The sequence below is a fragment of the Phascolarctos cinereus genome, unplaced genomic scaffold, assembly GCF_003287225.1.
Source record: "Phascolarctos cinereus isolate Bilbo 61053 unplaced genomic scaffold, phaCin_HiC Scaffold_9;HRSCAF=440, whole genome shotgun sequence".
In the NCBI taxonomy this organism is placed as follows: Eukaryota; Metazoa; Chordata; class Mammalia; order Diprotodontia; family Phascolarctidae; genus Phascolarctos; species Phascolarctos cinereus.
The window spans coordinates 224,082,392-224,099,999 of record NW_027556402.1 but is presented as its reverse complement, the minus strand read 5'-3'; the positions used below and the strand labels follow the sequence as shown (position 1 = coordinate 224,099,999).

At 38.0% G+C, this 17,608-nt stretch overlaps 1 protein-coding gene across 1 annotated transcript in view; it reads right to left on the bottom strand.

The window, feature by feature from the left end:
• ANO3 (anoctamin 3) overlaps window positions 1–17,608 on the bottom strand; it is a 310,714-nt gene that overhangs the window by 136,586 nt on the left and 156,520 nt on the right. Inside the window, exons 7-10 of the mRNA XM_020977793.1 lie at window positions 16,455–16,499; window positions 12,932–13,063; window positions 9,024–9,130; window positions 6,169–6,224 (exon numbers count right to left, since the gene is read on the bottom strand). Coding sequence (XP_020833452.1) covers window positions 6,169–6,224; window positions 9,024–9,130; window positions 12,932–13,063; window positions 16,455–16,499 — 340 coding nt within the window. The remainder of the gene's footprint in view (window positions 1–6,168; window positions 6,225–9,023; window positions 9,131–12,931; window positions 13,064–16,454; window positions 16,500–17,608) is intronic.

Genomic DNA, 17,608 nt, shown 5'->3' with positions numbered 1-17,608 from the left:
AATAATCCCAAATGCTATATGCTTGTGCTAAAAATCCTTATAACTGTGTATTTTCCTCTTTTGTTACTTCCAAGGATATGGACAGACAATGGGTTTGGAAATACTCCAGACATGCAAATGGCTTTTGAATACTTATTCCTAATTCCTGGACCCAGGTCCTACTGTGAAGCATCCCAGCCATGATATGGCATGTATTCTCACTACAACTCTACTTTCAAATTCTAGCTCTAAGAACAATAGTCAAATCAATGCTACCATTCTTGGGAAGTATATATCATTCATTTGTTCCATGAGCCCAGGCACGATTCCATCTGACCAAAACCCTCCCCAGGTATGCTGTCCATTAGAGTGCAAGGACCCTGATGACAGGGACTTCATTGCTGGTTTGTACTTCTGTCCCCATCACTTATGATAGGGCCCGGCACATAGTAAGCACTTAATAAATTTTTCATTCATTTGTTCAGTTCCCCATCTAGCCTAACAATGCTTATACCTTCCTGTCTACTGGCACACATTAGTTACAGACAGCAACCCAGCTGTCCCTAACCAATAACCTCCTCATAGCCACCTAGACAGGACTGTCTCATCTAACATCTATTCTCCACTATATTACTTCTCTTTTCTGAGGAGAATCATAAGTACATGCAGCAAAACCATATATAGCATCCTTTCCCTAAATTAAGGAAAAGTAGGTTGCCTTTTTAAACAATTTGACATAATCGATCTTCTTCCCCAGTACTTTTACTTTCTCCTAGTCTTTCACTTCCTCATAGATTCATTAACTAAATTTAAGACGATCAACCTCCTATGCAAGGATGCACATCTCTGTCAACCATCAGTTCCTCTGCCCTTCAACTTATATCACACAAAATCAAAGAATGTTAAATTGGCAAGTGGATATGTTGTGTCTTTTCAGCCAAGTCCAACTCTCTGTGACCCCATTTGGGGTTATGTTGGTAGAGATATCAGAGTGGTTTGTAATATCCTTCTCCAGCTCATTTGAGAAATGAGGAAACTGAGGCAAACATGGTTAAATGACTTGCCTAGGGTCACACAGCAATAAGTATCTGAAGCTAGATTTGGACTTGGGTCCTCTTGACTCCAGGTCCAGCACTGTATCCACTGTGTCACCTAGCAGCCCAGAAGTGGATATAAGATACCCTCTAGCATCTCTATCTCATTATACAGATGAAGAAAGTGAGGCTCTAAAAATCACAATGGGTTGTACAAGTCCCCACACTCAGTCGGGTGTGTGTGTGTGTGTGTGTGTGTGTGTGTGTGTGTGTGTGTGTGTGTGTGTGTTTGTGTGTGTGTGATATAGCACCAGGATTCAAACCCAAGGACTTACTTGTCTACAAGTCTAGTGCATGATAAATATATCTTGTCCAGTTACTCTAAGAAACTTCCTCCTTTTCCTTACATTTTGGTTATAAGCTAAACGAAACAAACAAACAAACAAACAAAAAACCAAATCCCAAACACACAAGAACCCTAATCACAGGGGCAGCGAGGTGGCGCAGTGGATAGAGCACAGCCCTGAAGTCAGGAGGACCTGAGTTCAAATTCGGCTTCAGACCAAACACTTGACACTAGCTGTGTGACCCTGGGCAAGTCACTTAACCCCAATTGCCTAAAAGTAAAACAAAACAAAACAAAAGAACCCTAATCACAGCTGATATACTTAAGTAGTGCTATTGATAACTCTCGTAGTGATAAAAAGAAGTCAGGTGTCTCATGTGGCAGCTGAGAAATAAATGAGGGACCAGTGCCATCAGGCTTTAAAGCTCTTCTAAGTACTCAGGAAAGCCTGGCAGAATCTCCACAAAATTCCCCATTTATCTCCTTATCCATCTCTAATTGAATCTGCTTTTGCTCAAGCACCACTACTTCAATGCACCAAAGAGTCAAGATTTTGTCCCTCTGGGTGCCCCATATACCACTGTAGAGAGTAATCCCTCTGTGCCTTCCCTTCTCCAAATAGCTTAGATTTATGTATTTATTTTGTATGGGTATATATGTGGAGATATCATATCTAGCTATCTATATCCATATATGAGTCTACATCATACCTCTATGTATGCATATGTATGTGGGGGGCGTATATTTAAATATGTGCATATATGCATACATGCCTATATACATATAGGTCACAAGCATTTAATAAGTAGCTATTTACTATGTGCTGGGTGATGTACTAAGTGCTGGGCATAACAAAGAGAGGCAGAAGACTGTTCCCTGCTCTTGAGGAGCTCCCAATCTAACGGGAGAGACAACATTAAAATAACTGAGTAAACTAGAAATGTCTATGAAAACTGGTGTTTATCTCAGAGGCAAAACACTAAGATTGAGGACTGGAGAAAAGCTTTTTTGTAGAAAATGGGACTTCAGTCCAGAGTTGGAAGGAAGCCAGAGAAGACCAAAGGTAGAGATGAGAGGGGTGAGAATTCCAGGCACTTTAAATAGCCAATGAAAATGGCCCCAGGGGGCAGCGAGGTGGTGCAGTGGATAAAGCACCAGCCCTGAAGTCAGGAGGACCTTAGTTCAAATCTGGCCTCGGACCAAACACTTGACACTTACTAGCTGTGTGACCCTGGGCAAGTCACTTAACCAGAATTGCAAGAAAGACAGAAAGAAAGAAAGAAAGACAGAAAGACAGAAAGACAGACAGAAAGAAAGAAAGACAGAAAGAAAGACAGACAGACAGACAGAAAAGAAAGAAAGAAAGAAAGAAGAAGAAAGAAAGAAAAAAAGAAAGAAAGAAAGAAAGAAAATGGCCCCAGGAAGGAGAGGGAGAGTCTTATTTGAATAGTGACAAGGAGGCCAGTGTCACTGGACTGCAGAGTACATGCCAAAGAGTAAGATGCAAGAGGACTAGAAAGGTAGAAGAGAGGCCAGGTTATCAAGGGCTTAAGTCAAACAGATCATTTTATATTTGATTCTAGAATTAACTGAAAGCCACTGAAGTTACCTGAACAGGTGGGTGATACGGTCAGGCCTGTATTTTAGGATGATAAACTTGATAGCTAAATGGGGCATGGAGTAAAGAAGTTGGCCTGAGGCAGGCCAATGTCCCAGGCAGCTGCTGCAATAGGCCAAGTATGAAGAGATGATGCCCTTCACGAGGTGGTGGCAGTGTCAGAGAAGAGAAAGGGCTATATTTTAAGGAGATGTCACAAAGGTAGAAATGCTAGGACTTGACAAATGAGTGGATATGGAGGAAATGAGAGAGTAAGGAGTCATCTACAGCACCTAGGTTGGAAGCCCGAGGACTGGGAAGATGGTGGTTACCTTAACAGTAGAGAAGTTAGTTAGAGAAGAAGGTTTTGGGGAAAATATAAGTTAGGTTTGGATATGAGGAGTTTAAGATGTTTACATCTAGTACATCAGGTTCAACAGGTACAACAGGGTATTTGGAGACATGAGACTGAAGCTTAGGCAAGAGGTCAGAGCTGAACGGGTAGATCTGAGAGTCATCTGCATAGAGATGATAATGAAAACCGTGGGAGGTGATGAGATCAGAGGGAGAAGAGAAGAGAGTCCAGGACAGAGCCTTGGGGGTCCCCCACACTTAATCTGTGATGTGGACAAAGATCTAGTAAAGACCACAGAGAAGGAGCCATCAGATAGATATGAGCAGAACTACTGATATCATGAGAACCTAGAGAGAAGATAATATCAAGGAGAAGAGGTTGATAAAGTGTACCAGAGCCTGAAGGGAGGTTACATAAAATGAGGACCAAGAAAAGGTCATTAGATTTGGCAGTTAACAGGATTATCAGCGTCATTAGACAGAACAGTTTGAATTGAATGATGAGGTTGGAAGTCAGACTGTAAAGAGTTAAGAAGACAGTGAGATGAAATCATTTTTCAAGGTTGGCCAGAAAAGGGGAGAGATAAAGGATGATGGATTGTGGGGATGGAGAGATCATGGGGGCTTTTTTTTTTCTTTTTGGATGAGAGAAACATGGGCTTGTTTACAAGTAGGGAAGCATTTAGGAGATAAGGACTTATGTAACACTGGCAAATATGCATCAGTCTCTGAACACTCATTTAGAAACTGAAGTGGTTGGGCTACATGATCTTGAAGAATACTTCAAGTTCTAAAATATTAGCATGTAGCCCAAGAGCTGGATTAAAAAAAAGTCTGTGATATTCATTTCCTTTTTTTTTTTTCAATTTGCCCCTGGATCTTAGTAGTAGACTAGAAGACTGAAAGGCTTCATATCTCCAACTACCTTGTTGAACTGGAAGTGAAAAAAAAAATAACTTCATCACTGATTATAAGCTACAGTCTACTCATACTCATGTGTCTTTCCATTGGACTTTGTGTCAGCCATTTCTTGTTTCCTCAGGGATCGTGTTCCATAATTCATAAAAAAAAAAAATGACATGACTAGGAGACTATTGATGGAAAAAAGATGAGTTTGCCTGTTGGGCATCAGTCTGTTACTTTCCGACCAGAAAGGAAATTATTTTAGTAAAGTGTTGTCAGATTAGTGCTTCAGGATAAAGCCTTCAGGCTCATTTCTCATCAAAGGCAGTTCTCTGAGTATCTGTAACTAACTTAGGTCTCTATTCTATCAAACTCCTACAAGAGTCAAGTGTAAGCATCACCTGAGGTTCCAACACCTTAGAGAGAACCCATCATGACATAATAAGGACATAGAGTTTGGTATTGTTATGAGTTGTATATGTCACTGTGTGTGTGGAGCAGAAGTGTTCCTACCCTAGCTTTGCATTTTTCTATGTGCCACTGATATTGCTATTGAGAATGATGGCCCTGAGATCCTGCATTGTGACAATCATCAAACCAAAAATTCAATTATTTTCATAATGCTTGAGTTAAAGAGGAAGGAAAATGGAATCATAATTTTTAAAAGATTTTCAACAAAAGGTTTCTTGAGTTGGACAGGAATCAAATTCTCATTCTGTTGAGATGCATTTCACATGAGTTCCATTTCTCTAAACCAAGAGCCTTTCCCCCTGTCTGTTTTCTGCTTTGTTCACCTCATTACAGCTCATATAAAATACTACTGGGTGACTTTAGCTTCAACTAGTTTATTATTAAATGATTCTTATTTATATAATTATCCTTATTCTCCCTACTTGTCTTTTTTCCCCCCCTATTCATATGGCCATGTGTTTATTTAGTTGTGTTTATAGTATACCCCCCTAGGAGAATGGAAGTTCCTGGAAGGCAGGGATTTTCTCTTTTGGCATCTGTATCCTCAACATTTAGCACAGAGACATAAAAGAAATTTAGTAAATCTCCACTAACTTTCTACATTCAGTCTTCGTTTGCTTGTGGCCCCTTCCCAAAATAGTAATACCCCCTTCTTCAACCTGGTAACCAATCCATGTCAGTTCAATGAATACTTCCTGAAGAAATCACATGTGATTCTTCAGGAAGTATTCATTGAACTGGCATGTATATATACATATACACACACAATATGTATGTAAACACATATACACACACACCATATATGCACACACATATAATACATATATAAAATATACTACATACATGTTATATATAGTACATATGCTATATGTTATATATAGTTTTAATGTATCTATTACAGAATATATGAGAAAGAAAGATAAATAGATAAGTATCTCATCTCCCTGAATACAACAATATTCTCTTAACCATCTGGCTAATCTCAAGTCTCTCCTTCCCATCCATCCTCCATCTTGCTGTTAGCTCCATCTTTATGGAGCATGCTAAGGCTATGCTCAAAACCCTTCAGTGGCTCCCTGTTGCCTGCATCTTCCTTACCTATAAATGTCTTATCTCTTCTATTGGAATGGAAGCCTCTTAAGGGCAAGGTCTTTTCTTTTTTCCCTCACTGCATCCCTAGATTGACTGTGGCGCTCCACCTCTAATAGATACTTAATAAGCCTCTGTTGATGTCCTTGATCAAAGATCAAAACAAACCAGATTTTATAGTTAAACAAACAAAAAATCTCATGAGCTAGAGTGCCAGGTTAACTAACTTCTATGACCACTTCTTTCAGTGCACTTACTCTAAAAAAATCAAAGTTTTTGCCATAGGATGAGAACCTAAGCTGCTACATGTAAGTATATATTTTACATTCTTGGATTTTTTTATCGTCACTAAATCATTCAGGTTTTTAAAATAATAACATGGAATTTGAAGTTACCTCATGAGGAGGAAAGGACGCTTCATATGTGCCATTGTTCAAGAGTTTATTGATACCTAGGCAGAGAAGAAAGTCAGTTAATGTACCACCTAGAAGACTTCCTTAAATCAATGAATATCTACATCTGAGCATGGGAAGGGGCAGTGGTGGTGGTGATAGTGGGGTTGGGTTAATCTCAGGGCACAGCTCCAAGAAAATCTTAAAATAATCCATACAATTGTTGTTAGAATGATAAAAGACAACGGCAATGAAGACAATTCAGTCTGGCCATGATATTGACATCATTAACAATGAGACATGAGGGGCTAAGACAATATATTTGATCACATTGGGTCAGGAAATATCCTGTATCTCTAATAACCAGCCTACATTTCTGAATATCAGTCCGTGGTCTCACCCATTAAATACCCTGGACCACCACCAAAGTTGCTTTTCTCATTGTCTCCATCAGTCCTTTCTCATACTTTCCCATTTCCTTGTCATAGTTCTCACTGTTTTTTTTTTTTTTACTGAGAATGCTCTCCTTTACCTTATGAATAAATAGTCTTAGATTTCCAGCTCCAATGCTCCTCTTCTGTGAAGCCTTCCCTAATTTCCTCTGTCTGGAAGCAATTTTTCATGTTTGATTTTGTGGCCCTCTGCTTTTCTACCCCTTACCTCTCTTCTTATGCATTTGTGAAAGGAATGAAGGAAGACCTCCAGTCTGTTAAGGGAATGAATGCTCTATGCTGAAATTATAGGAAGACAAAGGCCACATAGGATGTGCTGTGGTTTGGTGGTGGTTCTCAAAACTGGAGAAAATTCCAAATTGATGAGATCACAGATCCTCTAGAGTATTTGAGTTTCTACTTACATTTTAATTTGCATTATATTTGTCTGTGCATATGCATTACATCCCAAACCCTAATCATTAGATTGTTGGCTCCTTGATGTCAAAAGGCATGTTACATTTATCTTATTGTCATCCCTAGTGATTATTATAGTGCCAAGAAGAGTATGGGCAACATTCAGCATACGTTGGTTGAATGAATAAATGAATGAATGCACACTTCACTTTATTTTGCATGAGCCTAAAATAACTTAGTAACCACCTATCTTAACACTGTAATATTCAATAAATAAATAAATCTATTTCTAAAATACGTTTTTATGAGGCCACTGGTACTCACTGGTTTACAATCTAGAATTGAATGGACAAAAAAAAAGAAGATGCCATCTTTCTAGAGTCCTCTTATTAAAATCATACAATCCAAAAAGAAAGATATTTTTTTCATTCCAAATTCCTAAAGACTGTAGACATTATCATCTCCCACCTACTAATTATGACCCTGCCTTTAGTGTCCAAAATCAGGGTGTTTAGGTTATTTAAAAGTAGTCACCAGAGCCAGTGAAAGTTTGAAAGCTTTCAAGACAATATTTCTGAATCTCACCAAATTCTTCAAAGGTCACTTAATCTGTACTCATATGGGGATCTCTACTCTCATAGTATCAATAACTGGTCACCTGGCATGTTCTTGAAGACCTCCAAGCACAGGAAACTCACTACTTCCCTAGGACATCCCTTTTACACTTTTAAATGACTATAAGTGGTAGGAATAGTTTTTCTTAGGAAGAGCTAAAGCCTTCCTCCACCATAACTTTTAATCTCTCATGTCAAGAATTACATTGCCACTTTTCCCACAGGACAGTTCTTCAAATACTTGAAGGAAGCTACCATTTCCCCAATTAATATTCCCTTCTCCTTAAGCTTCCTCCAATTCTTTTAACCAATAAGCTTGGAGGCCTCTCACAATCACATTTAAGGATGGGCTAACAGTATTTGTTGTTGTGCAATTACAGTTGTGTCTGACTCTTCATGAGTTTTCTTGGCAAAGGTACTGGGGCAGTTTGTCATTTTCTTCTCCAGCTTATTTTACATATAAGGAAACTGAGGCCAACAGGGTGAAGTGATTTGCTTAGGGTCATGCAGTAAGTGTCTGAAGGTGGATTTGAATTGACTTTCTGACTCCAGGCCTGACACTCTATCCACTATGCCATCTAGCTTGACATGATATGGCAGTCTCTCTGAACAATAATCAGTCAGTGGGAAGTAGCCTGGATTTAGATTGGCCATTTTTTTTTTTAGGTTTGAAAGGTACAAATAACAAACTAAATGAGATAACATATTTATGGCACTTTATAAACCAAAAAGTGCTAACAAATATGATCATTATTATTGCCAATCATAACAACACAGCCAATCATTTAACTAAAGAAGCCTCCTTACCTTTCAAAAAAACAAAACAAAACAAAGTAGGACCCCTGAGGCAGGGGCTATTTCATTTTTGTAACTGTATCCCTAGCACCTGGTATGTACCTGGCACATAGGGGGTACTTAACAAAAGGCAGTTGAATTGAATGAAATTGAGCTGAATTGAGAAAAGAATTGAAATGCTGGCTCTGAAAAAGAAGTTGTACTTATTATGCTGGAAAGTGGGTGTTTCCATTTTATTAAATGAGAAACATCACAAGGAGAACAGTCTCCTAACACAAAAGCCATGCTCTTACCAAAGACCAAGTTTTAGCTTACTTTTTGTTTGTTTGTTTGAGATTTAGAGTCAGACTTCTTGATTTCACAATCACAGAATGTTAGGCTTGCAAAGGCCCTTGGTTACTCAGAGCTAGAGGAGACCTTGGAAACAACTCATTCCCACTCTCTCAGTTTCTAGGGGAGGAAACTGATAGCCACAAAGAAGCAATAACTTGACCAACACTACCAGACCAGTAAGTGGCAAAGGCTGGACTGGAACCCCCAAATACTCACATCCCAATTTTCATGCTCATACTATTGTTGCAGCCTTGGATTAAGGTCTTACCCATTTTTGTTTTTCCATCTTCATACTGGGTGCGTTGCAGCACATGATGAACAATCCTGCTTCTCGTGGAATTGTTGAAGAAAGTGTCCTTATTTGTTATTGTGAAGCTGTGGAAACGATTGGACTGGTTTTAAGACTCAGAACTGAGCAAAGGACACAGCAAGAGTATGTAAATGCCACACAATCTAAAAGTTTTTCTCTTTAAAATGACAGCCAACACGATTTCTTATCAGGATCCCCATATCTCGACAGACAAGAGCCTGACATTTCACTTTCCATTACTATGAATGTTAATTCACGACAAAAATAACACCCATAAAAGCAATCACCTATCAAACGTCATTTTGAATGTCTCCTTTTAGTACTCATCCTCAGCATGGAAAGAGAGGGGAGAAGAGCAGCCTGAACATTTGCTTCCACTGAATTATTTACAATTTTGAAGCAATGCTGACAATGTAGCTTGCTGCAGGGTTTCTTCTAAATAGAGATGATTAAAAATTCAGTCACCATTTCCGAGATTACTTCTCCGGGTTTCAGTTCTTTCTCAGCTAAGAAATGAATATTTTCCTCTCTGTCATCTCCCTACCCCTCCTTATCTCAATCAATGCAGTCTGATTCTACTCTGAGGTAAGAGAGCCTTCCAATGACTAATTACTCTTCCTTTGTTTTGGGCTATCCACATCCTGCTTTCCTCCTAAAGCTTTGTCCAGATGAACCCTGTGCTCTACAATGCACAGTAAGAACATTTGGTTGTCTGGAAGTCTATTACTGGGCACACACACACGTGTCCTGACAATCCAGTGATGAATGGGATTCAGTGATGAGCTTGAAGGATGGAAAGCTTTGCATTACTTTCTGAAGCATTAAGACGTCACAGGATTGCATCTCCAGCCCAATTACTCTCCAGATGGCTCCATTTCCTCAGTATCTTTACTCCCCTTGCTAGGACTCTACCCTGAAGCCTGTTCTCTTGATTAGTGGGTCCAAGGTCAGGACTGCCACTCCTGGAGGGGCCCCAGCCATGCTTACTTTACTCCCAGGACAACTAACTCACTCCTCAGACTGCTTCACCTCCTCAGCAGTCAGTCAGCCTCCTTGAAAACAGGAGCTGTCTAGTTTTTACGCTTGCTCTGTCTGTCCGTCCGTCCATCTGTCTATCTACCTATTTATCTACCGATCTACCTATGAGTATTTTTCTCTCTCATCATTGTTATTGTGGGCTCTCCCTTTGCTCACACAGATCATGTAAGTTACTATTAAGAAAAGAATTGTTCTACATGCTAGCGGCCAACCTTCTAAAGAACTTCTAGAAGTCATTCCTTAGGCACCATTCTTTGTTAGGTGTATAGGAACATCGTTTTAGAGCCAGATGGCACCTAAGAACCACTGAGTCAAACATCCATATTTTATTGATGAAGAAAGTGAGGGAGAGAAAAGCTCATGTATTATAGATTGAGTTTGAAGGAACATTAGAAGACATCTAGTTCATCTCCCTCATTTAATAGATGAGCAAGCTGAAACTGACAGAGGTTAAGCAACTTGTCCAAGGTCACAAAGCTAGTAAGTGTCTGAGTCAGGATTTGAATACAGATCTTCCTGGCTTAAAGTGCAGAATTCCATTTATGACATCATGCTGAAATCCTAATGAATGGTATTTATATCTTAATGGAAATTGTCAGTTCTTATTCTCTACGGCCAGTCCTTCAAATTCCTGGTTCCCCCATAGCCATGATTCAGTCATAATCTGTACTTTTGAGGAACTAAGTATATTTTATTGTGATCTCATTCTTTGCTAATTAAATATCTAACTTCTTTTAAACTATGTAGGTATTCTTCAATTAATGAACTTAAGGAATGAGAGACAAAATACCCTTAAAAAGAGCATCTTAAGTTAACCAGTTACCTCATTCACCTCAAATGAGGGCTGATTACAGTAATAGTATGGCATAGTAGGTATATTGGAATTTAAAGGATAAACATCTATTTCCAAGAGAAACCCAAGGTTATTAAAAAAACTTTTAAGTTTCCTGAAGCCAATTTCCAACTGTTCAATTCTGAGCCTGACATCCTTTTGCACTGTGTATCCCAGATCTACATAGTGGTAAACAAGCCCTCTAGGTTATCTACCCAAACTCATGTCATAAAAGGTATAATATAATTATTTATCCATTTGGTCATTCTTGTGTGGATGGTGAAGGCTAAAGTGTTTTGAGCAGTTAGGATTTCTTCTGGGGGGTACTTCAGTGTTCTAGAGAAATATGGGTAATGTCATCTGCTAACATGAGCATCCTGAGGAGCTTACCATCCACAGGGAATCCCTCTTCAACTTGGATTCTCTGCTGGATTTTTTAAATACCAACATTATGAGATTGTCATTTTTTTTGGCTATGCAGCATTTAACATAACAATGTCTGAAGAATGAGGATGGATATAGCATAGAGGTCAGTGTGGAGACTCAGCACTTAGTATAGTGCCTAGCACATAGGAAGTGCTTAATAAATGTTGACTGATGGTGGGTGTGAACTGGTCACAACAGATGACTAATGAAGGTTATTGAAGAAAGTAAAGGGCAAAGGATGGCATCATATAAATGTAGGATAGGAAAGGAAGTAGGGCTGATCACATAGCAAGGAGAAGAGATAATAGGTGGATAGCCCAAAGTTTTCACTGGTATCCTCTTGCTGTCAGGACAAACTAAAGATGGCTTCCATCACAGCAAACTCTTGGAAGCATATGAACAACAATGAAATAGAATGGGCAGTCATGAATGCAATATGGTCTGCATCTTTGGAAGGAACATCTTAATTATGAAGAACACGGATCGATTTGAATATCTGTAAGTAGAGCGGATAGAGAACTCTCCTCAAAGTCAGGGTAACGTGGACTCAGGACTTCTGATTCATATTGGCTGTTTGACCCTAGGCAAATCACACCCTATCCCCCCCACCCTCAAGTCCATCAACCCTTTAAGATTTTCAGTGTTAGAACAACAGAAAGGAGGCATGGATAGAAGGAGTATTCTCAGAAAAAGACCAATAATTGATATTTCTTTAGCACTTTGAGGTCTAAAAAGAGTTGTTTCTCCCTCGTCTTATTTGATCCTCATAATGGACCTGTAAAATCAATACCACTACTACCACAAATAAGAATAATTAATACTTATATAGATGCTATTGTCATTCTCATTTCACTGAAGAAAAAAAAACTATTTATAGAAATGAAATGACTTACCCAGAGTCTCACAGCTAGTAAGTGTCAAAGGCAGGATTTGAACTTAGTTCATCCTGACTCCAGATGTTGTATTCTATTTACTATGCCACTTAGCTTTACTATAGGCATTAGTATTTGCATTTTACTGATGAAAAAAACCTGGAGCTAACAGAGTTTACATGAGTGCCTGGGGTAACACAGAACTAGTGAAATATTTGCAATGGGAGTAGAGCCCAGGTCTTCCTGGATCACAGTTTATCACTTTCCATTCAGCACCTAGCCCAGTACATGGTAGATGCTTAGCAAATGTCTGTTGAATTTAACTTATTGTATTATTATTATTATTATTATTATTATTATTATTAATATTATTATTAATGTTATTATCCCTCTCTTGCTGCCTACAGTAACAGCAATCATTAGGAAGGCATAACAGTTTGGCTATTAGATGAACAGTCCATAAACACTGCAATATTTATGATTTGAATTTTTATGAGTCATAAAACACAGAATTCATAATGCTCATTGAGTGTTGTTCAGAAATTAAGTGTTAAATATTAATAAGGAAATGAAGATTCTGCCTAAATTGACAAGCCACAGAGATGCTGCTGCTCCTGCTTTATGCCATTGGCAGCCCTGGTTTCACAGCAGAATGAGCACATGAGGCTTGAGAGACCCGTGGGAGTGGGAATACTTACTGGTGCATACGTGCCTGGCTGAAGGGGGCGGTGTAGCAGTCTGTCTCCTCCAAGTCAGGCAGAGCCTCCTTGTCGAGTTGCATTGGGTTTTTGGGAAGCCAGCTTCTCAGCTGGATGGTTTTTCGGTACAAACTGGGACAAAGTCACAATATAGATTGGATTAGATGAGGTGCTTACCACAGTACCACATTTATCTTGTGCTGAGACCCGTTAAGTGCCGCAGGAAACAGAATCATAGACTTCATCTTATGGGTGGGTGCTTGAGGCGCATAAAATACTCTGTACCTTTAAATGAAGAGGTTATGTAAACTGCCCCTAATCACTTTTGGAGCAAGTGGTAAGTAGGAATTGAACTCAAGATTGAAGGCATAAAATCTCATGTTAACACGCTTTCCCCACATCATGCTCCCTTCATTCACTATTTTCATTTATTTCAAGCTTCATAACAAAGCCCAAATTATTGTTGTAATAGGACATACTGTAATAGAATCCATAGCATAGTGGTTGGCATATAATAAACATTTAATAAATGCTATATATGCCTATAAGGAGACCAAAACCTATTTTTGGGTATCATTATAATGAGGATTCCTTTCCTGCATAGGTTGGACTAGATGGTTTCCAAGGTTCTTTCTAACTCTCAAATTCTGTGACTCAGGGGGAAAGTGGTCCTGATATTCAGGAATTCTCATCACTCAATGACATTCCACCTTCTACAATGGTGTCACCTATTAGTGACTCTACTGATGCCATTTGAAGCCAGGAATGGGGAATGCATAGGCTGTCAAATACTAGACACCATCATTTCCTTACTGATCCCCCTCTACCCCAGCTACCACAACTCAGATACAATGGCATCATGGGAAGATTTAAGGGTTTATAAGCCTTTGATCAATTCAATGCAATTTTACCTTGATTCGAAAGCATCATTTTTATAAGATTTACATTTTTCAGACCCATTCCAGTAGTTCTGAAGAATACATCCACCATAGAATTAGAGACTCTTAGAACTTTAAAGGACCTTAGGACTAACTAATACTCTCCTCCCAATTCCTGACATTTGATAGGTGAGGGTCCTAAGATGCAGAGAGATTTTGGGACTTGCCAAGGTCACACAGCTAATTTATTGTAGAGTTCTCTCTACAACTCAAGTCTCCTGACTCCCATTCTGTTATTCCCACCTCCCCCCACCCCTGACATGATCCTGCTCATTCATAATGGATAAGGTTGAGGGCAAAGGTTCTCTCTTTTGGCAAATTTTGGCTTCAAAAAAACCGACCCATGCTGTCCAGGCTCCTTTAAGAAGATATGGTATCAAAGGAATCTGAAATTCAAACCATTGGATTATAGATGCATAGATGTATAACCACCACATATCCTTAGGAACAATTTTATAGACCACAAATAGGGGAAAAAACAGTAGAAAGGACACTGAAATTACAGTCAGGAAGAGGTGAGTTCAAATTCTTCCTCACATACTTACTAGCCGTGTGACTTTGGGCAAATCACTTAACCTTTCTGTATCTACTAATAATTAGTTTTAATCCCCAAATATAGGGCAAAAATTGTATTTCCATTTTTCTATTTCATTGAAGTCAGATTGTGTGTATATATGTATATGTGTATGTTTGTGTAATATATGTGTATATCTATCTATCTATATGAGGTAGTACTTAAAATTGGTTACATGCTTCATATAATACTTTTCTCGTTCCTATTCCACTCCTCTGTCTGCTTCTATGGTGACAGTTTGCTAATTTTATTCAATTACAAAGAATCAGAATTTTATAAGACCTTAGAAATCATCTAAACTCAAACCCATTTCATTCGCTATCCTACCACCCATTTTTCTTGATGTCTACACTGGGACCCAGACAAGATATGCCATCTGCTCAAAATCATATTAAAAAGCCAAGGGCAGATTGATGAGTTACAGATCAGACAGAGCTTTTTTTTTTTTAACTAAGAAAATGAAGAAACTGTGAGACATGTTTTTCCTAAATTAAGGACATATTAAGTTGATTTGATCTAGTGAGATTTGACTAAATGTAGTGTGGAAAGTCTAAAATCCTTCATGAATATTTATTATTTTTGATTTAGGACTTAAAGTGTTAACATTTTTGCCATAACTCATTTAAATTTAAAATGAATGATAAACTCTTATTATTCCCCTCCATTGCCCAACCCTAGAATAATATTAAACCTGGAATTTATTGTAGAATTAGCCACTTCCTTTTCTTTATCAAGTGGACTGACCTAATATTTCTGGAGATGTTATAGTCTTCATTACTTATATTTCTATAAAATGATTGGTTTGAACTGGATAAATTCAAAAGTCTCAAGCGCATCTAACATGCTACAGGCAAGATTGCTAGGTGGTTCCTTTCTCTGATGTTCTTCCCTCTGTGTTCTAGGGTCCTTTCTAGCCTTTGTATTCTATGTTCTATATTTTGGTTACTTCTCTCTCAATATTCAGGGTTCTAAGATCCCATGTAGGTAGCTTTTAGCTCTGATATACCATGCCTTAAACACTGAGGTCTTTAAACATTCTTCCAGTTGTGACATTCTCTGTTCTATGTTCAAAGACATTCTCTATTCTAAGATTCTCTTTTGTTCTCAAGTTTTTCCAACACTATGATTCTAATTATTTCTCTAACCTTTAAATTGTTTACCTTTAATATTTCCAATAACATTTCAATCAGTACATTTTTCATCTTTGCATTGCTGTTTTGTTTTTGTACCTCCATCCTCCATCTTTTTAGCCATAAATAACAGTATAATAACATTCCAGAAGACTTTTGTTTGAGACTCCATGAAAAGGAAGGTTATTTCCTGAAGGGAATGTATATCCTAGTATCCAAGGATCCTATCCTCATAGGTTTCAGGTAGCTTGGTGCCACTGATTCATCTTTGTCATAGCTACCATGACTACCAAGTCAAAGGACATTGTTGCTGTTGTTGTTGTGCTTTGGAACATATGTCTAAAATTCTGGTCAGTTCCAACATGATCTAAATGGAAGTCAAGATTCTCAACTTTGAAATTATTTCAAATTCCGTCACTCTCATTAACTAGCTAATAAAAGGTAGGTCAGTCCCCCATTACACCTCATTTTCTTCATCTTACAGGTTAAGACACTGGCCTGAATAATCTCTAAGCTTCCTGCCTTTTCTATTTTTTTCTATGTCTACTGTAACAACAGCAACTAATCAGTATTGTATTGAGTAATGCTCTGTTTTTCAAGAACTAAAATTTCATTGAGGTAAAACTTCCTTTCCACATCATTTAATTGTGTAAGATTTCTGGCCATGTCTAATTGAGTAAAAAAGAGCAAATCAACTGTCTGGCCAATTTTAAACATTTGTTATTTGGCATAATGACATTTTGGAAATCTTCTTGAAGACAATCCAACTTATTATTTTCTCCTTGAATTTGCAGCTGGTTTATAAGGTAGAATTGAATTGGAGATTTTTGTTTGCTTTAGCATAATAAGCTGGCATCACAGTAGTTTTATCATCCACCAACCTATTCAATGTTCTGTTCTTCCAGTCAGTATAATAGCATTTTTTCCTGGAACACACAAAAAAGAAAGGAGAAAAGAAATCAGCTGAGTATAGTTGTGAGGAGTTATAATTAAGGTTAACTATAACATTCAAGAATACCAAGCATGAATATTTTAACATAGAAAACTTTACCTGTATGAAGATGGCGGATTTAAGAAGAGCAAAACATTGCCTTATTTCAACCAATGGCATTAATTGCTCCCACAGAAACATGACCCTAGTTGAAATGATATTTCAAGGGACACCTAATTCCACAGCAATGCATTTTTTAATAAATAAGAAAACTACAAATGCATGATCAGCTAACAAAGAAGACCTATAAGCACCTAAAATTGAGGTTTAGATAGATCTGAGACAATCATATGACCACGATAGGTAGAACTGCTTGGCTCTAAGATCATGTGTCATCAAAAGCAACCCTGAGGTCTACAAATGGCAACCAGTGGATTAAAGAGGGAAAACAGATAGCTAGTTCAAGAATAAGATATAAAACAATTCAGAGACATGATGGAAAACAGAGGCTACTTCACCTCAAGGAATCTTCTGTATATTTATTTTAAGATCAATCTAAAGATTAAAATAATGAAATGAGTTGGAACTTTATTTCTTTCAACAAAGACATAAGTACATAATCTCTAGCTGGGTGGGCATAATCCATATTGTCAGAGGAGCAAAACAATGCACAAATATGAAACCTTAGGCAGTGCCAGTAAAGGTACTTATTAAAACATGGATTCTGGAGACCATTTTCCTAACCCAGTCCAATTCCCCAAGAGAATGATGGAGAAATGCAATGAATGAGACAGTACTTTTGAATGTCCACAAGTTATATAAAAATAAATGTGAACTTTAAAGACTTTTTCTCCTTTTTTGTGTTTTGCATTTCAGAACAAATTTGGTGGAATAATCAATCTGATAATTCTTTGTTGTGAGTAGGAATACTACTCTTATATAAGAAACTGTCTATATAAAGAATATAAAAACTCTATATGACAAAGAATTCAGACAAATTAGGTGTCTGGTAAATTGGACAATGGCTGTCACCCAAAATTTAGGGTGAGGCTTGGTTGCAATATATGAGATAACATGTCAGCACTTTTTCAAAACTTAAAGCAC